The 25,668-nt window shown below is 41.2% G+C and overlaps 2 protein-coding genes across 2 annotated transcripts; one reads left to right on the top strand and one right to left on the bottom strand.

Moving 5' to 3' along the window:
* Positions 1–308: 308 nt before the first annotated feature.
* On the top strand, positions 309–8,536 carry LOC110495676 (dCTP deaminase-like). Its single transcript, XM_021571045.3, has 10 exons — positions 309–623; positions 1,617–1,720; positions 3,324–3,501; positions 3,586–3,948; positions 4,161–4,388; positions 4,870–4,919; positions 5,080–5,249; positions 5,752–5,941; positions 6,189–6,246; positions 6,791–8,536. The coding sequence occupies exons 1-10, from the start codon at positions 500–502 to the stop codon at positions 6,889–6,891; spliced, it is 1,566 nt and encodes a 521-aa protein (XP_021426720.2). The 5' UTR covers positions 309–499; the 3' UTR covers positions 6,892–8,536.
* LOC110495677 (calcium-binding protein 39-like) lies at positions 8,465–25,382 on the bottom strand. The gene is made up of 9 exons (XM_021571047.3): positions 25,101–25,382; positions 13,994–14,131; positions 13,160–13,324; positions 12,924–13,042; positions 12,657–12,825; positions 12,351–12,410; positions 11,616–11,681; positions 11,344–11,487; positions 8,465–11,177 (listed from the first exon to the last, which is right to left on the bottom strand). The coding sequence occupies exons 2-9, from the start codon at positions 14,093–14,095 to the stop codon at positions 10,998–11,000; spliced, it is 1,005 nt and encodes a 334-aa protein (XP_021426722.1). The 5' UTR covers positions 14,096–14,131; positions 25,101–25,382; the 3' UTR covers positions 8,465–10,997.
* Positions 25,383–25,668: the final 286 nt, after the last annotated feature.

The raw sequence follows: 25,668 nt of genomic DNA on the forward strand, positions 1-25,668 counted from the left end.
TATACCCTATACCACGGGTATGACAAAACGTTTATTTTTACTGCTTTAATTACGTTGGTAACCAGTTTATAATAGCAATAAGGTATCTCAGGGGTTTGTGATGTATGGCCAATGTACCACGGCTAAGGGCTGTGTCCAGGCATTTCGTTGTGCTTAAGAACAGCCCTTAGCCGTGGTATATTGGCCATATACCACGCCTCCACGGGCCTTATTGCTTAAGATTATCACGTCATGAATGAAATGACATAATAATGGAATGCAGATGTAATTGGACAATTGTTTTTTAATTGCAACCAAGAATGCAGAACATTTACAACAAACACACTGACAGTTTGACAGTTATGGGTGTTGGGTGAAAGACAAGCTCCGCCTATTCGTTCCATGTCAGAAGATATAGGAAGAAGCCTAGCTTCGCTGTTCAGAAACATACAGCATCAAATCATCATACGTATTTGCCTTGACTGGTGACGTTTGCTACATTTTACATTCAATTGATTGAATGGCAACGACGGATACTGTACAGTCGAACCAATATTTGAAACCAACCTGTGCTGCTTCATGCAACTGTAAAGGATATCGCGATGTAAGGGAAGCCAACACACAAACCGACACCAAAGTACAAGGTGAGACTACTGCGTTGACAGCTTGACAGAGAATGCTGCGAATGTTTTTACTGTTCGATATAATATTGCTACTCACACGGAATAATTAACTTTGAGGCATACTAAAAATAAAGACGTAATTGTGTCACCGTCTAGGCTTTTATTAGTTTGAACCCACACGTCTGTAGCCTACCTAGTAACTGTCGAGAAACGTTCAAACGTGATCATCAACTGTCTGACGTCACCCCATTTAAGATTTTCATTTTATTTTTTATTAACATATCAACAAACAAAAGAGGAATAGTCACATGCAAACAAGCATACAAACAAACTATTTACATCGCCAGGAATCCTAAACAAACAAATCAAAATCATATTGTTATTCATTTTAGTTAAAGTAGTGCCATGTTGTTTAAACTAATTTATAAAGTGAAAAAAGTTGGGTTTTGAACTAGACCATTTGTGAATATGAAATGTACCTAGTATTATTAGCAGTTGAATTAAATATACTACATCTTTATGTCAGAATTTCTGAAATTAGTCATCAAAACCATTAAATAGTACAACCGTCCTATTTTTTTTGTAACAATTTTGTCACCCCATTGAAGTTGAAACTTAAATGGTACCGGTTTCGGGTAGTGACGTTCCAAGGATCATGTGACTGGTTCTGCAAAAAGGTATTGAGCTTTATGGCACCGGACAGGTAAGCTGGGCTTGCTCTGTAATAGTAGGGTTGCTGGATCAAGCATCCATTTGGTTGTTCTCCCCTATGAATGCCAGAGTCACGTACATGTTTTGAAGAGAAATGTACTGGCCAACAGTTTCACATTCTATGTCAGTGCTCCAAAGTTGCAGTGGGAAGAGGAAGCAAATGTCTGCCCAATGTTTGCTTTAACCTAAATAATTTATTTGTGCTCAATGTGTTATCACTTGGGAGCAGCAAAGATCTAGTGGACAAAAAAACTCACTTGCCTTTCCTGTTTGTAATCCTGTTTTTCTATGGTGTGTTTTTAGATCATGGACCCAGGCTGTCCAAGTTTAACCTCTTCACCCTGCTGAGTTTATGGATGGAACTTTTCCCCAAGGAGGAACCAGAAGACATAAACCAGAATGACTTTGTAAGTTTGACCTACAGTGCATTCAGAATGTATTTAGACCCCTTCCCCTTTTCCACATTTTGTTGTTACAGCCTTTCCCCCTCATCAATCTACACACAATACCCCATAATAACAAAATGAAAACAGGCTAAGAATTTTTGCGAATGTATAAAAATAAACATGCCTGATTTACATAAGTATTCAGACCCTTTGCTATGAGATTTGAAATTGAGCTCAGGGGCATCCTGTTTCCATTGATCATCCTTGAGATGTTTCTACAACTTGATTGGACATGATTTGGAAAAGTACACACCTGTCTATATAAGGTCTCACAGTTGACCGTGCATGTCAGAGCAAAAACCAAGACATGAGGTCAAAGGAATTGTCCATAGAGCTCAGAGACAGGATTGTGTCGAGGCACAGATCTGTGGAAGGGTACCAAAAGGCAAGTCAGTTAAGAACAAATTCTTATTCTCAATGACGGCCTAGGAACAGTGGGTTAACTGCCTTGTTCAGGGGCAGAATTTAAAAAAAATTACCTTGTCAGCTGGATTCGATCTTGTGACCTTTCGGTTACTAGTCCAACGCTCTAACCTGCCGCCCCATTCTTAAATGGAAGAAGTTTGGAATCACCAAGACTCTTCCTAGAGCTGGCCGCTCTGCCAAACTGAGCAATTGGGACCCGATGGTCACTCTGGCAGAGCTCCAGAGTTCCTCTGTGGAGATGGTTGTCCTTCTGGAAGGTTCTCCCATTTCATCACCATCTTATCAGCACTCCATCAATCAGGCCTTTATGGTAGAGTGGCCAGGCGGAAGCCACTCCTCAGTAAAAGGCACATGACAGTCCACTTGGAGTTTGCCGAAAGGCACCTAAAGGACTCTCAGACCATGAGAAACAAGATTTTCTGGTCTGATAAAACCAAGACTGAATTCTTTGGCCTGAATGCAAAGCATCACGTCTGGTTGAAACCTGGCACCATCCCTACGGTGAACAGTTGATCTGCAGAGAAGAATGTGAGAAACTCCCCAAATACAGGTGTGCCAAGCTTGTAGCGTCATACCCAAGAAGACCTGAGGCTGTAATTGCTGTCAAAGGTGCTTCTACAAAGGTCTGAAAACTTATGTAAATGTGATATTTCAGTTTTTTATTTTTAATAAATTTGCAAGCATTTCTAAAAACCAGCTTTTGCTTTGTCTTCATGGGTTATTGTGTGTAGATTGATGAAAAACATTTATTTAAAAATAAATTTTAGAATAAGGCTGTGATGTGGAAAAAGTCAAGGGGTCTTAATACTTTCCGAATGCACTGTGTAGCGGCCATAACATATTGTTGTTAGAACGTTGGGCCAGTAACCGCAAGGTCGCTAGTTTGAATACCTGAGCCAACAAGGTGAAAAATCAGTTGATGTGCCCTTGAGCAAGGCACTTAACCCTAATTTTCTCCAGGGGCGCTGTACTACTATGGCTGACCCTGTAAAACAACACATTTCACTGCACCTATCTGGTGTATGTGTCCATTTTTTATTTTATTTTTATAGATAACATGCAATAAATGACCATATTGAGCATCATCAATTATATGATATGCATCATCACCTATCTCCTGTCTGTTTCTATGTGTCAGACGCGGGGTACAGGCCTGGTGGTGGTTCGGGACCAGAGGGTGGTGGGTCTCCACTGCTCCGGTCCAGAGCTCCACGTGGGGCAGGTAGCTGTGATCAGACACGGGCCCAGGCTGGCTGCCTCAGACCTCTACTTCTCTAGGAGACCCTGCGCTACCTGCCTCAAGATGCTTATCAATGGTGAGGAGATATATCACACACACACACACGCACACAGAGAGAGAGATCACTTGTAAAGTCTTGTCTCTTGTCTGTCATCTCCAGCTGGGGTGAGCCGCATCTCCTTCTGGCCTGGTGACCCTGAGATGAGTCTGCTAGCGGTCAGGCCTAATGGGACGGACTCCATTTCCCAGGAGGCCATGTGGGACGCAATTGCGTCCGAGAAGCTGAAGTCCAACAGCCGGCCCCACATTAGTGTGGTGGTGCAGCCCGTGGCCCCTGGCCTGCAGCAGTTTGTGGAGGAGACCTCCAGGGGGTGTGACTTCATGGAGAGGGTGTCGGGGGACGACCCCGAATTGGACGCTGGGGACTTCTACAGGAAGCAGAGGAGACGGAACCTGGACACTTTCTCCGAAGAGTTCCTAATCCCACACGAACAGTGCCACCGTGACATTCTCACCAAAATAGGTCCGTAGTACAATCATTCAACCATACTTGTTAGCTAGCTTTTGTTCACCGGCTAGCTGTATTTGGGCTATATTGGCTAACTCAAGATGGGTAGGTTTGAGGATCTCCTTTTCTCAAGAGGCCACGTGCCACGCCATCTGTTGTGTAGATCCTGTTAAATGAATGGTAAACATACTGTTTATAGATGAGGATTTGACACTGTCTTGCTACAGGTCTGGAGAACTTCTCCACGGAGCCGTACTTCTCCAACCTGCGTCAGAACATGAGGGAGCTGGTCGGGGTTCTGGCCTCAGTAGCTGCTAGTGTGCCTCTTCTCCAGCATGGATTCTACAAGAAGGACTCCCAGCCTGCAACCTCAGAGCAGCCCCAGCCTCAGGGGGTGTCCCAGGAGATTGCCAGACACTGCATCGTACAGGCCAGACTGTTGGCCTACAGAACAGGTATCTGAAATATCTGTTTAGTAGTCTATATACTAGCCAGATTACTCATTCAAACTAGGAACTCATTTTGTAAAGGTGACATGTCACCACATTTTGTGGGGAATCACATAAAGGAGTTCCAAGTAATAAAAAATAAAAAATGCAGGAGAGAAGACTATTGTTATGACGAGACTATTGTTATGACATAACGTCCCATGGTTTGTTGGAGAGATGTGTTGCCCTGGGGGGGTATCGGGTGTCCGATGAACAGAAAGTATCCAAAAGACATTCTAGTTTCATTAGTGGTTAGCGACAGCAGCTATGAAAAGGAGTTCTCTGATTGGTTGGTCAGCCGATCACTCAAGAAATGAACATTTTATTTTTTGAAAGGGTTAATTATATGTTCATGTTTTAAGGACAAGCTGTGATGGGTGGTTCAACCTGTCTGAAGGTTTAAACAGATGGAACGTGTCTGACTGTTACTTGTTTGTTGCTATTCCAGAGGACCCTAAGGTTGGGGTTGGTGCTGTCATTTGGGCAGAAGGGAAATCAGTGAGTAAACCATTATTGTATTTTCTAAGCTCATAACTATACATTAATATTATGTATTTTTTTCTCTGTAATATAATGGCAAAAATAAAGTGGAAAGGCTGATAACAAAGATTTCAATGTGAATAATGAATAACACATTCCCTGTGCTCATCTGTTTTAGGGTGGTTGTGATGGCACGGGGCGGCTGTACCTGGTGGGTTGTGGGTACAACGCCTACCCAGTGGGCTCAGAGTACGGACAGTACCCCCAGATGGACACCAAACAGCAGGACCGCCAGAGGAGGAAGTACCGCTACATCATCCACGCTGAGCAGAACGCACTCACCTTCAGGTCAGGAGGAGAGGGAAGACATGGGCTCCATCTCAATACTCCTAAGTGACTTCCTCTCCTTATATCCACCCTTCATCTCCACTGATATGAGAGGACAGGGTACAGATGTAGGAGCTTAATTGCAGCAACAGGAAATGTGGATTATAATTAATGGACATTTTTGTAGGTTTTGATACATTTTTCGTAAGGTATTGACATTTTTAAAATGGAATTGGCAAACTTCAGAAGCCTTTTTAAACCTTAAATACACTACACATTTTACATTTCATGCATTGCAGAAATTAAGATTCTACATCTGTAGATGAAGGAAATACAGGGAATGTGTACATGGGTATATTTGCTCTCGACCTGTCCAGTCCTTACAGGTCAGCGGAGATGGCAGAGAGGATACAAGGAGAGGAAGCAAGGAGGTACATCCGAGAAGTCGGACCAGGGGGCAGGAATTAGTAGCTGGGCATGAGGATTTATGATGTAAATAAATGTGATTGACTGTCGTTTCTAGGAGTGAAGAGATCCGTGAGGAGGAGAACACCATGCTGTTTGTGACTAAGTGTCCGTGTGATGAGTGTGTCCCTCTGATCCGAGGAGCTGGGATCAAGCAGATCTACACCACTGACCTGGACAGCGGCAAAGACAAGGGAGACATCTCCTACCTCAGATTCCACGGCCTCCAAGGAGTCCTGAAGTTAATTGTGAGTACCTACATTGATTGATGGATGAATAGTTTTTCTATGGGTGTAGAAGCATCTCAATAGTCTATTCCTCTCATATTTTCTTCATCTGTACTAATGAGGGGAAAACCTGGATGGATTCCTCATAGATGCTTTCCATTCAGCTTTGACCTATCCTTGTGTTTTCCTCGTTAGGCTACTGAGGTCTACTTATAATAGTGCTTTCTACAGATGCAATTTTTTTAGTGTTTACATGTTTTCGTCACAGTGGCAGAAGTCCTCTCTAGCCAGGAGAGACGCTGAACATGCTGGTCTTCATCTAGCCAGTGAGTTGTCCTTCTCTGTACCATTTAGTTAGCACGACATTTGTCACTTTGTAGAGAGTCATGTCTTCTCCTTCTCTAATAAACTCAGCAAAAAAAGTAAAGTCCCTTTTTCAGGACCCTGTCTTTCAAAGATAATTCGTAAAAATCCAAATAACTTCACAGATCTTCATTGTAAAGGGTTTAAAGACGGTTTCCCATACTTGTTCAATTAATGAACATGCACCCGTGGAATGGTCATTAAGACACTAACAGGGACACATTATTCCATTTGTTAGTCACGCCTGTGGAACTTGTTCAGTCTATGTCCGTTGTTGAATCTTATGTTCATACAAATATTTACACATGTTAAGTTTGCTGAAAATAAACGCAGTTGACAGTGGGAGGACGTTTTCTTTTTTTTGTTGAGTTTTATATTGCCATTCGCGCAAATGTAATGTGCATGCCGCCACCTAATCACCACAATACAGATGATGGATCAGCCCTTCTAACCGTCTCTGATTTGACTCTGTGTCCCACCTCTGACCATGTCTTGTTATGATTACAGATGGATGTGTGGGGAAGCATGGGAGACAGCCTGAACAGGCCCTTCAATCCAACAAGAGGTTACGGTCGGCAACAAATCCAGACCTTTCTCCTGTTTGTTGAACAATGGTACCTGTAGCTTTCAGTCTGGTTTCACCAGGCTATGGTCCCCAGGCTCTTGTTGGCATTGGAAACGTTTAATTTATCCAATCGCATATTGATCAGTGATTCAAGTAAGGAAGGATGCATTTTAACTTCTTGGCGCACCCATCCCGTTAGCGGGATCCTTTTCGTCAACATCCGCTCAATTGCAGAGCGCCAAATTCAAATTAAATTACAAAAAATATAAAATGTTCATGAAATCACAAGTGCAATATAGCAAAACACAGCTTAGCTTGTTGTTAATCCACCTGGCATGTCAGATTTCAAAAAGCTTTACGGCAAAAGCTATCCAAGCGTTTATGTTAGGACATCTCTCTCTCAGCAGAAAAAACATTACAAACAGCTAGCAGCAAAGTAGATTGGTCACAAAAGTCAAAAAACAATAAAATGAATCACTTACCTTTGATCTTCGGATGTTTGCACTCAGGAAACTCCAAGTTACACAATAAATGTTCCAATAAAGATTATTTTTATATCCAAAATACCTCCATTTGGTTGGCGCGTTTTGTTCAGAAATCCACAGGCTCGAGCGGTCACGATGGGGCAGACGAAAATTCCAAATAGTATCTGTAAAGTTTGTAGAAATATGTCAAACGTTTTTTTTAATCAAGCCTTGTTTTTACAATAAATAATCAATATTTCAACCGGATCATAGCTTTTTCAATAGGAGAGAGAGAAAGTCTGCTCCAAGCTGCTCCAAGATGTGATCCTTCTCGATACTTTTTCAGAATAAAAGCCTGAAACTATGTATAAAGACTGTTCACACCATGTGGAAGCCATAGGGAAAGGAATCTGGTTGATATCTCTTTAAATGGAGGGAAGGCATGCAATGGAACTGGGAGATTTGTTTCTCTTCGGCACTTCCTTGTTGGATTTTCCTCAGGTTTTCGCCTGCAAGATCAGTTCTGTTATACTCAGACAATATTTAGACAGTTTTGGAAACTTGAGTGTTTATCCTAATCTGACAATTATATGCATATTCTGGGCCTGAGAAATAGGCAGTTTCATTTGGGTACGTTTTTTCATCCAAACATCAAAATACTGCCCCCTACACTCAACAGGTTAACATTGTTGGAAATTCAAAGGCCTCTTCATACTCCCCTGTAATGGACAGTTTCAAGGAGTGACTGTATATTCAAAGGAAATGGTACTAGGTAGATTTTTTTTTTAATTGCAAAGCTTGTATGTATAAGTGAACTGTAAATGCGTGTTTCCTAATTGTTTGTCTGAAGAGTTTACAATGAAAGTTGTATGAAGGCTATTGTTGATTGTAGCTTTAAGTTTACTATAGTTCTTCCAGACTTGAAGAATATAAGTCACATTCCAGCCAGTGCAGGCTACCACCACTATATTGCACTTTGCCTCAAAGGATACTAACTCCTAGACCCCTGCAACTGTGCTTTGTCTGTTTCTTTGTTACATGGTTGGTTCCTACATCCTTGAATTGTTTCATCCTGTTTTGCCAAACTGCTTTTAACTGATAACCAATAAGCATCTAACAACAAAAAATATATATAAAATGACAAACCAGGAAAACAATGTATGCATTTATTTTATTGGTGTTGTGGTACAGTAGTATCAATGGGATTAAAAATAATAATAATTCCATGGTTGAAAAGGGTCAATATTACTTTAGTACAGTATGTTAATAAGTAAACCTGTTTTGGCTCAGGTATAAGTTCCTACTGATACAGCCTGAATCTAAGTCTCTTGTTTATCATTTTAATCCAACATCAGTTTGCCATTCGAAACCCCGTTTATACCTGGTGTTAATGTGGGTCCTGTGTCTTGATCTTGTCCATATTCTGATTATGACCATTTCTAGACCTGTGTAGAATATTACAATTATTGATGGTGATTCTTCCTGACTACCTCCAGAGGCCATCGAGGACTAATTGTATCTTTATTTTACAAGTGTAAACAGATCTGGATTGTCAAACCATTAATAGTCCTTCATTGATTCAAGGGATCTTAACATTGGGAATCTCATAATTTGAATACAGGGAGGGACTAGGGTTCAAAATATACCTTTTGAGAAAGGTCATTGGCATGGCAAGACTTGAACCTGTGACCTTGTGGTCCTAGCCCACAGCACCAGCAGGGAGGGCACCATTATTGTTTTTGCACATTTTATAAAGCTGTTCATTCCTTTTGTCATTTTAGAATGTCAGATAACATTTAAGTAGGTTGGAAAACAAAAGCCGCATTGGGATTCAAGCCGTTTAACACCCTCCCACAAGCAGTCCACCTCCCTGAAACACTTGTCTTTACTTGTAAACTCCACCCACTGACATGTTACTAAGCTCTGCCCACGGAACTTTCATCGAACCAATCAATTTGTCCCCGGCTACCTCGAGGTGGTCAGGAAGATCTGTTCACATGTTAGCACCAGATATAGAACAGGGCTAGAATGACTGAGTTTCACCAAAACGACAAGGGCATTGAGGACACTATCCCTTGTGTGTCAAGTCCAATCTAGAAATGTTTTTTTTTTAATGTAAAAGTATTTGGCAATTTAAAGAACAATCACTTGTCCCATGGCATGGTGCCCATCACATTTATTATTCAATATTACATTGAAGAGCCATATTAGTTCATATTTTCAATTTAGATGTGATCGTAACTTAAGCTCAACCACCACAATTAAAATATGCATTGGCTCAATTTGTCTGAGGTTATTTAATTTAGAGTTCCCCCAAAACAAGCTACATGTAAAAAAAAAATTCAGAGCAAGATGCTTCTACCATATCCAGTTTACTGGCATGTTAACTTTCCTGGACAATCAGTCCTGAGTTTTGGCCTCCTGGTTCCTAGTTTTATGATGTGATCAATGAACTGCAACAAGTTCTCATAAAGTAAAATACTATTTCAACTGCACAACTCAAATATAGTGAGTTCAAGGTTCATTGCTTAATCACAACTAATATATTCAACCAGACCATATTTTTCTAAATAAGAATTAAGCTCCGCCCAGAAAAAGGTATTTAAAATACAAAAAAAAGGAAAAACATAAAGGCACTTCTGCATGTACCCCCTACTGTTAATGTGTTCCACCAACCATCCCCCTCCATCTAAATAAGAAAACAAGTTCAAAGAAATCACTTTTGTACAGAAAAAAAATCAGAGGATTTTTCTGTCACCCGCAATGGCACTCACTTATGGGTTAAAACCATCTTTTATACACAAGACAAACTTGTTTTTTAATCATCAAGATAGTTTCCTGTTCAACAGGATTCTACTTCATCAGCTTAAAATAAACCAAAAAGGAATCACTCCTTTAGCGTTGAATGATATTGAAAGTGCTACCAGCCATCCATGGAGAATCAATTATCAAAACTATTGATAAGTCATATTCTATACGAAGGTTAGCAGTAGAAGAATGGCCCTGCTGATCACCAGACATCTAATATGTTCCTTGTAAGGTCAAATGTAGAGTTGTCATGTCAGAGGACCTACTACAGTGTTGAAACATAACTTAAGTGTAAATAGTGGAAGTACAACCACAGGAGTAAGACTAGCAGGGAATGTGAGTCTGAAGAGGAGTTCTATGGAACATTTGAGAAGACCATTTCGATCCTCTAATAGAGAAATAGCAATTCCTATGATTCTGGATACTTCAGTTGTACTGTGGTTAGATTAGGAGAGTATTAGAAATAAGTCAGAACTATCTAGCTGGCTCGTGCCTGCAAGTGGCAATGAAAAGAGAACATTTTCAAAAAAATATTTGCGCAATTAAAGTGATGACCAGTGGTCTCCACAGCTCACTCAGCCAATCACCTAAAGGTCTCTAAGCATTGGTTCCCCCCAAGAGAGGAAATCCCCTTCCCGTTGTGGAACACTACACACTAATAAGAAAAGGATTCATTTAAAAGTAAAAACAATGAAAAAAAAATCTGTGATTAAGAACTATTCTCAGCAAAGTTTAAGGAACCAAGAAAAAGAATGTCTTTGATATTAAGAAATTGAATCATTATTGTCAATGTATTTTTGTCGACAATAAAAAGTAAAGGTTAGGGTAAAGGTCATAGCTAAGGGGAAGGGTTTTGGGGACGAATGGGGGTAAGGTTTTAAGAGGCGGGTTTCTTTAGGTCTCGGATCTGTTTGATTAGGTAGGTCTTCTCGTCGTTGAATTGCTCGTCGTCCATGCGGTCCTTCTGGAAGTTGCTAAGGAAGTCGATGAGTTTGGGCTGGTTCTTCAGCAGGATGTCTATGATGGGCTGTGTCTTGTTGGGGTTTGCCACAAACACCTGGGTGGAGGGGTCAGCCTGTTAGCTCTGTACATTACATTGATATCGGCAATTACATTCTAGTAAGAACCCAATGGTAATGCCATGGAATGTTTGGGGCCAACATGGATGCCAGTTTGCCAGACCTTGTATATGAACGGCTCAGGGAACGGCTTTTGTGTCCTACCTTGAAGACGTGGAAGGCCTCAAATTGTATGTTAGGGCTCTTGTCCCTCAGTAGGTTCATCATCAGCTTCAGGTTCTCAGGCTTGCTGATGTACCGGGTCATCACTGTGAAGTTATGCCTGTCCAACAGAAGCTCTCCCAACAACTACATAAACACACACAAAGACCAGAGTATGCAAATGTTTACTATGAAGCAAGATAATCAACACCATAATAGCATGCAAAGTTTTAGTCTATAAATAATCCATATAAAATGTGAATAATAGAACACACCTTTAATGACTGTCTCTTTGTCACATAGTTATCAGAGTGTAATAACTTCTCATACTGGTCAAAGATCTGCAAAGATATAAAGGAACAGGCTGAGGGGTGGCTGCATCTCAACAGTCAAAAGTGGCTCAAAATAAATTCACAATAAATAAAAAAATGTTCATAGAATTAAATAGGTGTTTCAGATAGTTGAATGTCTGTTGAGGTTGATATATTCTCTAACATCTCTCAGTCAGGTCTAAAAGGGACCTTATCAGGTGTGCTGTTTGGGCCAGTGTGTGTGTAGTAAGCCTCCAGCGGCCTTTGGCATGAAAGCAGCCGTCTGTAACCCGAGCAACCTCCAGCCGGCCTGTCTGCTCTCCCCTGGGGTCTTCCCTGAGCCCCACACTACAACCAACAGACAAGGTGGTCTTATGCAAGCAGGGAAAGCCAGTGACCACAGATGCCTGGAGTGTATGTGGCTAGTGTGTTAAGGGTGGTATAAATGCACTCATTCATTGTAGAGTATGGGTCATCAATCAACATGTTTTGTTTATCGGTACACACACTTCAGTGTATTCATCTTGTAAATGGCAATGAGAGTACGAGTGTGACGTCGTAAATGCATTCACCCATTCCTTCATGAATTCTGTCAAGAGGGCAGAGGGTGTAACAAAAAAAAACATTTTATTTCCATGAAGTCCATCTGATAAAAGGTAAATGCTCCCAGGGCAGCAGAATGTTGAACATATCACTTACGGCATCATAATTTTGTTCTAGATATTCAGCTACCAGGACCTTGTGTCTTGTGAGCAGGTCCTGTGAATGGGGGAGGAAACAGGCTCACTTTAATTCGCACAAAAACACACATTGTATATCATCTGCTGCATCGAATCATTTCTGATCTATACATTTTGTCAACTCTCAAACAAATGGGCATGGACAGATACAACAGTAATGTAAAGATTAGCATATCATCTCGGCACATCCTAGTCTTATTAACATGGGTTTAATACAATGTTTTTCCAGGACCCAAAGATGCTTTCAAATCTTGTGTAATCTGACCTTGAAGGTGGCGAAAGCGTCTGAGGCGATGTCGAAGGTCTCCATCTCTACGTAATTGAAGAAGTGCTGGAAGTGTTCTGAGTGGAGAACCAGCTTGGCCAGTGGCTCGTGTCTGATACACTCCCTCAGCATGATGCCACAGTTCAGCGCAGACCCAGGGGTCTCATACCTGCAGGAAGAGGGACACACGCAGACGTCACTGAGTATCATACCAATGGCTGTGGTCAGCTGTGGTACATGGAGAGTGTGTGTGAGAGAGAAACTCACCCTTTTTGCAGCACAAACAGCACCTCTTGGTGAGAGCAGAAGTACTCGACAGTGGGGCTGCGGGTGCCGATCTGCCTCCGCAGGATGTTGTTGAAGATCTGACACACGTCCTTCTTCCCCTGGAGACATGCAATGGAAAACGTTTAAAAACTAAAGCCTCCTTGTTTCAGACTGTTTTCTTCCATTTGGTGCCTAATGAACACGACCCTGATGGTCCGGCTTTGGCTCAGTCTCACCTCAAAGTCGATGACCTGCAGGTTTTCCACCAGGGAGATGAGCAGGCCGCTGTTGTAGAGCTCCTGGGCCAACTGGGCCACCGTCTCTGTGTGAGGCTCCTTGTCACCGGTCCCATATAGTATCTCCTTCATGGCCACAAGACACTTAGACACCTCCTCTGATGCCTGGGACAGGGACACCAGTTAGACACACAGGCACAATATGTACTTTAACAATATTGCTGCTAATAATGTTATGCGGTTTACAAAAAAACTGCCATGATATTATACTTGAGTTGACCACAAGAGGGAGACATTTAATTGACTACTTATGGCAGTACAGCTCTGTAGACACTTATGTCTCAGCCTCAGGCCCAATCATAACTATTGACTTTCTCTGGATATCAGCATTGCATATGACAGGAGTGGACTGTATTGAGATCACTATAGCCTGGCTGTGTGTGGAAGCAGCCTGGTTAGAGCTGAAGCAGTTCCAGCCCAGAGCCAGGTTACTGGGAGTTCTGTCTGGACAGCCCCTCTCTAACAGACCCATGGTGGAGAGGGCCTTTACAGCTGGGTGTCAATGAAGGAACGGCCAGGCAGTGATGCTACTTTCACAGCCCAGTGTCAGCAAGAGGTGCACCGTAATAATAACCACACCAACTGACTGATCGGATCAAATAGAAGAGGTACACCGAGGCCCCAACAGCAATGTTACACAACACCTGCTTGTGGGCCTTTTCTAAGGGAAGTACTGGTTTGTGTGGTGAGGACTATTATAATGACTTGTGTTGTAAGGATTTGTTTAGTGATGATTCGTGGTGTAAGGACTCGTGTTATGAAGACGCATCACACCTTATCTGTTTTCTTGTCTTGTTTGACCAGGATGGCCATGTTCTCCTTCAGAGTCCGGACAATGTCGGCGGGATTCTTGTGGGATTTACCGAACAGCGGCATGGTGGCTGGGCCTCTCCTCGGGTCTCTTCTGACAGCCTTAAAAACACACACAGGACACACATTCCACATAACACACACATTATACCCCATCTATCGATAACATGTAAATTACACAACTGGGTGGTTCGAGTCCTGAATGTTGATTGGCTGACAGCCGCGGTATATCAGACCGTATACCACGGGTACGACAAAACATTTATTTTTACTGCTCTAATTACGTTGGTAACCAGTTTCTAATAGCAATAAGGCACCTCAGGGGTTTGTGATATATGGCCAATATACCAGGGCTAAGGGCTGTATCCACGTTATGTCATGCATAGGAACAGCCCTTAGCCCTGGTATATTGGCCATATATCACAAACCCCTGAGGTGCCAACACCCCCCCAGGCAACATTGCTTATTTATACCGTCCGTTTATACCTACCGTTCAAAAGTTTGGGGTCACTTATGTCTTGTTTTTGAAAGAAAATCACATTTTCTGTCCATTAAAATAACAAATTGATCAGAAATACAGTGTAGACATTGTTAATGTTTTAAATGACTATTGTAGCTGGAAACGGCTGATATTTAATGGAATATCTACATAGGCGTACAGAGGCCCATTATCAGCAACCATCACTCCTGTGTTCCAATGGCACGTTGTGTTTGCTAATCCAAGTTTAGAATTTTAATAGGCTAATTGATCATTAGAAAACCATTTTGAAATTATGTTAGCACAGCCGAAAACTGTTGAGCTGATTAAAAGAAGCAATAAAACTAGCCTTCTTTAGACGAGTTGAGTTATCTAGAGCATCAGCATTTGTGGGTTTGATTACAGGATCAAAATGGCTAGAATCAAATACCTTTCTTCTGAAGCTCATCAGTCTATTATTGTTCTGAGAAAGGAAGGCTATTCCATGTTTACAAACACTACAGGAACAAGTATCCGTACCCATTGAATGCAGTGATCACAATAAAGTGGCTATATCCAGGAAAGCCAAAGTTCCAACAGCTGGGCCTAAAAATAGTGTATAAGAGATTTAGCTGTGACTTATGTGGATGATGTTACAAAATATGTTTTGGTCTGATGTGATTCATGAGTAGCATCCAGGCGCTGCACTTGATGAGTTTATGAAATTGCTTCTTCCAATTATTGATAAACACACACCTGTTAAGAAACTGACTGTTAAGGCTCCATGGATTCATGAGGAATTGAAAAACCCTATGGTTGAACAAGATGGGGCAAAAGGAGTGGCTAATAAGTCTGGCTGCACATCTGACTGGTTGACTTACTGCAAATTGAGAAATGTGTCTAAACTCAAAAAGAAGAAGAAACTATATTATGAAGTCAAGGAATTTTTTTTAAAGAATGATGAAAAAAAAAGTTTAAATGAATTTAAGGGCAGAAAGACAAATTCAACTCCATCTTTCATCGAATAAAATGGCTTATTCATCAAAATATCATTTAATTTTGCCAATTATTTTGAATCATTACTTACTTATACATTTTCATGCAGAAAGAAAAGCATTGCAAGTTTGAATTTTGTAAAGTTAGTGTGGGAGAGGTGGAAAAAAATGAATGTTATCGATCAATAATGACAAACCTCGTGGCATTGACAACTTAGATGGAAAGCTACTGAGGACGGTAGTGGACTCTATAGCCACTCCTATCTGTCTTTAATCTATCTTTAATTCCGCTACCCAAGAATAGTAAAGCGGTCTTTACTTGTTCAAACAGCAGACCTATAAGCTTGCTGCCAGCTCTTAGCAAACTGTTGGGAAAAAAATGTGTTTGACCAAATACATTGCTATTTCTCTGTAAACAAACTAACAACAGACTTTCAGCATGCTTATAGAGAAGGAAACTCAACATGTACTGCACTGACAAATGATAATATGAAGATTGTGGGAGCTGTACTGTTAGATTTCAGTGCTGCCTTTGATATTATTGACCATAAACTGTTGTTGAACCTCAGCTCAGTTTTCAATCGCTCTAAATCCACAATATGGCAATCTAATATAAAACAAGGGTTTTCTTTAATGGAAGCTTCTCTAATGTCAAACATGTAAAGTGTGGTGTACCGCAGGGCATCTCTCTAGGCCCTCTACTCTTTTTTTGAAAATCCCAAATTGTTTGCATAGTCAATTTACACAAGCTCTGACACACACTTACCCCACCAGACATGCCACCAGGGGTCTTATCTCTGTCCCCAAATCCAGAACAAATTCAAGAAAACGTACTGTATTATATAGAGCCATTATTGCATGGAACTCCATTCCATCTCATATTGCTCAAATAAACAGCAAACCCGCTTTAAAAAAAATAGACAAAGAAACACCTCACAGCACAACGCCTCTCCCCTATTTGACCTAGATAGTTGGTGTATGCGTTGAAATGTAGGCTACTTGTGCCTTTAAAAGAACATGTATGTAGTTCTGTTCTTGTCTAATAATGTTCTGTATTATGTCATGTTTCAAGTTGTGTGGCCCCCAGGAAGGCGGCTCCAACTCATCCCAAACCATCTCAATTGGGTTGAGGTCAGGTGATTATGGAGGCCAGGTCCTCTAATGCAGCACTCCATCACTCTCCTTCTTGGTCAAATATCCCTTTCATAGTCTGGAGGTGTTGGGTCATTGTCCTGTTGAAAAATAAATGATAGTGGGACTAAGTGCAAACCAGATGGGATGGCATATTGCTGCAGAATGCTGTGGTAGCCATGCTGGTTCAGCGTCACCAGAAAAGCACCCCCACAACGTCACACCTCCTGCGGAGATCATCCGTTCACCTACTCCGCATCTCACAAAGACAGAGTGGTTGGAACCAAAAATCTCAAATTTGGACTCCAACCAAAGGACAGATTTCCACTGGGTCTTCTCTTCCTTTCTTGTGGTGGTCCTCATGAAAGCCAGTTTCATCATAGCGCTTGATGGTTTTTGCGACTGCACTTGAAGAAACTTTCAAAGTTCTTGAAATGTTCCGAATTGACTGACCATCACATCTTAAAGTAATGATGGACTGTCATCTCTCTTTGTTTATTTGAGCTGTTCTTGCCATAATATGGACTTGGTCGTTTACCAAATAGGGCTATCTTTTGTATATCACCCCTACCTTGTCACAACACAACTGATTGGCTCAAATGCATTTATCAATGAAAGAAATTCCACAAATTAGCTTTTAACCAGTGCATTCCAGGTGACTACCTCATGAAGCTGGTTGAGAGAATGCCAACAGTGTGTAAGCTATGATCCCTTATTGATGTCACTTGTTAAATCCACTTCAATCAATATAGATGGGGAGGAGACAGGTTAAAGAAGGAATTTTAAGCCTTCGGACAATTGAGATGGATTGTCTATGTTTACTATTCAGAGGTTGAATGGACAAGACAAAAGATTGAAGTGCCTTTGAACGGGGTATGGTAGTAGGTGCCAGGCACAGTGGTTTGTGTCAAGAACTGCAACGCTGCTGGGTTTTTCATAACAGTTTCCTGTGTGTTTCAAGAATATTCCACCACACAAAGGACATCCAGCCAACTTGACACAACTGTGGGAAGCATTGGAGTCAACATGGTCCAGCATCCCTGTGGAACGCTTTCAACACCTTGTAGAGTCCATGCCCCGAAGAATTGAGGTACAAACCAATATTAGGGAGGTGTTCTTAATGTTTTGTACACTCAGTGTATATCACACGTTATAACTGGGTGGTTCGAGCCCTGAATGCTGAAAACTGGTATATCACAGGTATGACAAACCATATTTTTACTGTTCTAATTATGTTGGTATCCAGTTTTTAATAGCAATAAGGCACCTCGGGGGTTTGTGGTATATGATCAATAAACCACGGCTAAGGGTTGTATCCAGGCACTCCACATTGCGTTTTTGCATAAGAACAGCTTTTAGCCGTGGCATATTGGCATCCCCCCCCGAGCCTTATTGCCTAATTATACCATATATCAGTGTACCACAGGCATTTCTCCCCTTACTTGACATGGGGTGCATCTGAAGTATCTTCTTCTAATCTCCTCCAGTTCATCTACATTGATGTGAAATGAACAAACAAAAGCCTGCATCCCCTGAGGGTGTCCCAGACCAGGACTGAAGAACATTAGTGATGGAGGAGATGAGACAAGGAGAGGAAGGCAATTGGATTGAGATACACCCACAGAAAGAAGAGCGCAGTCTTCCCCCTGGGATCTTGCAGTGATTTATAAAAGGGCATAAGCAATACCCGCTTACGCTGAGTCAGACTACACTCTGCACACCTCACTGCATTCATGGTTGTCATGACAACAAAACAAAAGGCAGCCAGAGGACAGATAATAGGTGTGTGCGTTTCATCACTCAAGAGGATGTCTCAACAATGTGCGTCCGAAATACTGAAATAGCCTACTCACGGCCAGTGTAAAGTTAGGCCAACTCCGTTTGAGATTTAGGATTCCAATGGTTCGCCATGTTGGCACCTAGAGTTCTAACACAGTTTACATTCTAGCAAGAATCTTACAACATTATTGTCATGGAGTGTTTGATGCCAACATGAAGGATAACCTAGCTGCTGAAACAAACTCTCAGAGAGAGAGATTGAGTGTGAGGGAGAGGGTGGGGGTGAGTATAACTTGTGACTGTTAATCCTTAGTGCTGAGCGTGACGGTATTACCTCCATTCCTCCCAAAACAGAACAGACAAACTGATGCCAGGAGCTTGTCACTTTGATCACAGTCCACAGCAGGAGACTAGTCAGTGGACTGCATCGCTCACAGCCTTGCACATCATGTAGAGCAGATGGGATTCCCTATTCCTTTTTTCTTCATGCAAGAGAATGTCTGTTCTACACTAGCCATTTCTATCTGGATGTTTGGTATGCTTGCAGTCACCCCTGAAAAAGCCCCAGCGCAAAACGCAAGACAGTGAACCCAAGAAAATCATTTTCCTATCCCACTCACTGACTACAAGCAAGAAAGGAGCCCCCTCTCTACCCAACCCCGCTCTCCCCACCCAGACCTGTTCAAAAAACTGCATTTCCCATGAAGCTGTGAGGTAAACACAGTATTAGTAGTATCTTTGGCTCTGCAATGTTGGAAAAGGACCCCTAAGTAAGCATTTCACTGTTAGTCACCCCTGACTAACATGTTATTTATCACATGCTTCGTAAAGCATTTGATTTGATTAATGCAACTTTAATAACAACCCATCAATCAGAATTAAACAAGAATGAGGCTAAATGTCTCTGGACAGGCAACTGCATGAGTCCATAATGGAAGGGATAATCCTGATTCAGACACGCCACAACATGCTCAACCAGGAAATAAAAGGCTGCTAGCCTACTTTATAAACATACCACGAAGCCTACGGATATGAGGAGCGATTGGATGAAACCAAGGATCCTGGATGTAGCCTAGGCCCAGTTGGACACAATTCACAGACTTGGGTTCATTATCGGATGTCTAGTAACAGACTAGGGGCCTTGAGTATGTAATATTCTAATGTAGCCTAGAAGGACAGAGTTGGGTAACAGAAATATCCTATGTATACAATCTACAGTATATGTGATCCTTTTTAGAGCATGGTACTTGTGACGCCAGGGTAGTGGGTTCGATTCCCGGGACCACCCATACGTAAAATATATGCACACATGACTAAGTTGCTTTGGATAAAAGAATCTGTTAAAATGGCATATATTAATATTGATTTCCCTCATGATAGATTACGGAGATGTAATTTATAGATTGGCAGGTAAGGGTGCTCTCGAGCGGATAGATGTTCTTTACCATTCGGCCATCAAATTTGCCACCAACGCTCCTTATAGGGCATATCACTGCACTCTATACTCCTCTGTAAACTGGTCATCTCTGTATACCCGTCGCAAGACCCACTGGTTGATGCTTATTTATAAAACCCTCTTAAGCCTCACTCCCCCCTATCTGAGATATCTACTGCAGCCCTCATCCTCCACATACAACACCCGTTCTGCCAGTCACATTCTGTTAAAGGTCCCCACAGCACACACTTCCCTGGGTCGCTCCTCTTTTCAGTTCGCTGCAGCTAGCGACTGGAACCAGCTGCAACAAACACTCAAACTGGACAGTTTTATCTCCATCTCTTCATTCAAAGACTCAATCATGGACACTCTTACTGACAATTGTGGTTGATTTACATGATGTATTGTTGACTCTACCTTCTTGCCCTTTGTGCTGTTGTCTGTGCCCAATAATGTTTGTACCATGTTTTGTGTTGCTACTGTGTTGTCATGTGTTGCTGCCTTGCTATGTTGTTGTCTTAGGTCTCTCTTTATGTAGTGTTGTGTCGTCTCTCGTCGTGATGCGTGTTTTGTCCTATATTTATATTTTATTTATTTTTAATTCCAGCCCCCGTCCCCGCAGGAGGCCTTTTGCCTTTTGGTAGGTCGTCATTGTAAATAAGAATTTGTTCTTAACTGACTCTCCTAATTAAATAATGGTTAAATAATGGTTAAATAAATGCAATTAAAAAAGGAGGAATGCTTTTAGCCTTTCCTAAAGGGAGTGGTTGTATTTCTTGTCATGGGCCTAGAACAGCAAGGTTGTGATCCTGTACTAACACTAGAGCTGGGACGATAAACTGAAAATGATCGACACTGACCACTTATTGTGAACATTTTGCTGATATCGGTCATTACATAAATAACCTATAGGGTCCTACTAGAGAAATGGGAATTATGAAATTAAATAAGTTTGCTAATATGGGATGTTGTTTATGGGACAAGTGATAGCTATAACATTCAAAGTAGTTGTAGTAGTTAAGGGTAATAAAAAATAATAACTGTGGTACACATTAAATGCTATAAACGTAGTGTTAAATGTATTGTTATCGTGATAATTCAATGAATTTAGCTAGATATGGATTTTTAGCCATATCGCCCAGCGCTAACCGACACCCTGGTATTACAATTGAATAAACTAACCTCATATAACCGGCACCCTGGTATTACAATAGGCATATTAAACTAACCTCAATCTCACCGGCACCCTGGTATTACATAGCATATTACATTAACCTCATCTAACCGACACCCTGGTATTACAATAGGCATATTACATTAACCTCATCTAACCGACACCCTGGTATTACAATAGGCATATTACATTAACCCCATCTAACCGACACCCTGGTATCACATAGCATATTACATTAACCCCATCTAACCGACACCCTGGTATCACATAGCATATTACATTAACCTCATCTAACCGACACCCTGGTATCACATAGCATATTACATTAACCTCATCTAACCGACACCCTGGTATCACATAGCATATTACATTAACCTCATCTAACCGACACCCTGGTATTACAATAGGCATATTAAATAAACTAACCTCATCTAACCGACACCCTGGTATTACAATAGGCATATTAAATAAACTAACCTCATCTAACCGACACCCTGGTATCACATAGCATATTACATTAACCTAATCTAACAATACCCTGGTATTACATAGCATATTACATTAACCTCATCTAACCGACACCCTGGTATTACAATAGGCATATTAAATAAACTAACCTCATCTAACCGACACCCTGGTATTACAATAGGCATATTAAATAAACTAACCTCATCTAACCGACACCCTGGTATCACATAGCATATTACATTAACCTCATCTAACCGACACCCTGGTATCACATAGCATATTACATTAACCTCATCTAACCGACACCCTGGTATCACATAGCATATTACATTAACCTCATCTAACCGACACCCTGGTATTACAATAGGCATATTACATTAACCTCATCTAACCGACACCCTGGTATCACATAGCATATTACATTAACCTAATCTAACAATACCCTGGTATTACATATCATATTACATTAACCTCATCTAACCGACACCCTGGTATCACATAGCATATTACATTAACCTAATCTAACAATACCCTGGTATTACATAGCATATTACATTAACCTCATCTAACCGACACCCTGGTATCACATAGCATATTACATTAACCTCATCTAACCGACACCCTGGTATTACAATAGGCATATTACATTAACCTCATCTAACCGACACCCTGGTATCACATAGCATATTACATTAACCTAATCTAACCGACACCCTGGTATCACATAGCATATTACATTAACCTCATCTAACCGACACCCTGGTATTACAATAGGCATATTACATTAACCTCATCTAACCGACACCCTGGTATCACATAGCATATTACATTAACCTAATCTAACCGACACCCTGGTATCACATAGCATATTACATTAACCTCATCTAACCGACACCCTGGTATTACAATAGGCATATTACATTAACCTCATCTAACCGACACCCTGGTATCACATAGCATATTACATTAACCTAATCTAACCGACACCCTGGTATCACATAGCATATTACATTAACCTCATCTAACCGACACCCTGGTATCACATAGCATATTACATTAACCTCATCTAACCGACACCCTGGTATCACATAGCATATTACATTAACCTCATCTAACCGACACCCTGGTATTACAATAGGCATATTACATTAACCTCATCTAACGACACCCTGGTATCACATAGCATATTACATTAACCTCATCTAACCGACACCCTGGTATCACATAGCATATTACATTAACCTCATCTAACCGACACCCTGGTATCACATAGCATATTACATTAACCTCATCTAACCGACACCCTGGTATCACATAGCATATTACATTAACCTCATCTAACCGACACCCTGGTATTACAATAGGCATATTACATTAACCTCATCTAACGACACCCTGGTATCACATAGCATATTACATTAACCTCATCTAACCGACACCCTGGTATCACATAGCATATTACATTAACCTCATCTAACCGACACCCTGGTATCACATAGCATATTACATTAACCTCATCTAACAACACCCTGGTATCACATAGCATATTACATTAACCTCATCTCACCAAATATCTAGCATTGATTGATTAGATGTGAAACTGGAAAATAGTTGATATACAGCCAGATAGCTGACAATGTCACGCAAACAATGCACTAACTAACCTAACTCTTTTTGACTATGCATACACACTACCCACACAGACACTCCAACACATACTCACAGGCACACTGTCATCACACACACACACTCATCACATATCATCTATCCTGTTAACAAGTCACTTTACCCCTAACTATAAGTACATATCTACCTCGATTACCTCGTACCCCTGCACATCGGCTCGGTACTGGTACCCCATGTTTAGAGCCAAGCAATTATGGCTCATTGTGGATTTATTCCTTGTGTCACAATTTGTTCTACTTTATTGTATTCTGCATTGTTGGGAAGGCCCCATAAGCATTTCATGTTAGTCTACACCTGTTCTTTACTAAGCATGTGACAATAAAAATAAGTTTACATGTCATCGATCCATTGATTCTAAGCCAACCCTGCCTGTTTTGCGCCATGGTTGCGAATGCATCAATTTTTTTTGCTAAACAAGCTATAGGGAGTTATTTTTAAATCATGAGAATGGTTACGGTAGTAGGAGAGAGGGACTGAAGCAGGAGAGGGGAGAGGTACTGCCCTTCACAGGGCCTGACATGATTCCATCTCCATCAGTCAAGATGGAGTCCAGTCCCAGAGCTCCATGAACAAACACACACAACCTCATCACAGACGCGAGGTAGAAAGAATACAGACGGAACAACTCAGAACTCTCAGACTGAATGCAAACAGAACCCAGACAAAACAGACTGATAGGACACTCCAATGGGTTGTTCTATTTCAGGAGATGTTCTGCAGCCATTTTGCCTGTTATCTTTATCATCAACCCACCATCATCATTCTGGCCTCTAATCACCCCTAACCACAGATAGAGGGTCAGATATTTTCCAACCCCTAATGGCAAAGGCTATGATTGGGGGTAGGGTAATCTGGTCCTAGATCTGTGGTTAGAGCCAACACACAGTACATGGCGCTGCTGCTGAAATAAAACTCCCATAAGGCCTAGAGTTACCCAAAGTGGCACTGAGCATCATGACAGTCCCTGCACTGACTACATCACTGATGACATAAGCCTATGCAGCTTGTCAGAGATGTCATAGGGTACTCTTTAAAAAAATGGTGAGACACAATCTATCCTATGTGAGGTGCAGTCTGGGTGACAGTTCATGACTGGTCTAAGATTGTGAATGTTGGTAGCCAATCTGACACTTTCAAAACATACATTTACATCACACATCCTGTCTAATGACACGGACTGTCTGATTTAAAAATATGTAGGCACAAATAATTATGCATTAAAGCTGGAGAACACCAAACTAGTCTGGCTGGATAAATACATAAATTAATGAATAATAACAAAACAAGGAGCCAAACTAAAAATGTAACATGTTAGGTCAAGGTCCAATGTCTTTAAATTAAGTAATTATATACAAGACGAACATTTCGATGAAGTTGTTACTGTAGGCCTAATAGAGAATGACAGCTGGCGAGACAGAATAGCAGCCTATGCGACGGCCTCTCTCCGGCCATTGGTGTTCCTATCCTACTGCACGGAAAGCAAAGCTCTGCTAGCGCTAAAGCAAAACAAACCCTGTACAAACAAAGCCAGACTTGACACATTCGATGCGTGACATTACGCTTACGCACTCTACTTGTCCTGTGTGTTAAAGGACCACCAAACAAGTTTAGGGAAGAGCGTTCCCGGATGAAGGCGTCACAGGACATGTAGATTAATGTAGACACGCAGAAATAAAACAAATAAGACATGTGCGAATATGTCAACTATGGGATACACCCGTTTGGGGTTTTAAACTCCCTTTAAAGAATGGATGTCACATGCATAAATCGGACCGTTTAGCTAATGGTTTTACAGAAAAGCAGCTAAACAGATTGGCAATGGCTGCATTTAATTAAAGTAGCAAGATTGTTTCAAACTTGAATCGATTGAATACAATGTTAAGGGCAGCATCAATTTCAAACATTTGAACAATCTCGTAAGGATCTAATAAATTACGGATACTTACGGTGCAAGAGTCTATTTTGTATTTTTTTCTCTCGGATGTCTTTGCTGCTGTCTCGATTCTCAATGTAACCGAGCAGCTTTTTCTGGTCACGCCAGCGGTGTGTTGTATGCTGGGCAAAACGTCAGAGGAATATGTGTATGTGCGAATTAAAATGTACGGAATCTTTTAAGAAGGCAGTGCAGAATTCCATTTGGTCTGATTCGTTATGAGCCACAGTCCCGGGATAGGCGGCGCACACTGAATATTTATCTACCAGCCCATTGGTCCTTTCCCCTGTGACGTTGAGGGATTTTCATATCCGGATCACAATATTATTATTTTTAGATTTCATGGATAGCAGCTATGCTCCAGAAAAACATGCTCGAACAATTTTTTTGATTATGGCTGTGTTTTTTGTGTACAAATTATTTATAAATGGGAAAAAGTCAATTTGACCCTTAAACCGGTGAAACAAGATGGCCCTATTGCAATCAGTTACAGCTCACAAAACAGTATTCACCAAACCTCCGTGAACGCTGGAAATCACGCTTAGAAACTAGAGGTGAATAATAATATTTTCTAGTAATAT

The sequence above is a fragment of the Oncorhynchus mykiss genome, chromosome 18, assembly GCF_057628025.1.
Source record: "Oncorhynchus mykiss isolate SJ-2025 chromosome 18, ASM5762802v1, whole genome shotgun sequence".
In the NCBI taxonomy this organism is placed as follows: domain Eukaryota; kingdom Metazoa; phylum Chordata; class Actinopteri; order Salmoniformes; family Salmonidae; genus Oncorhynchus; species Oncorhynchus mykiss.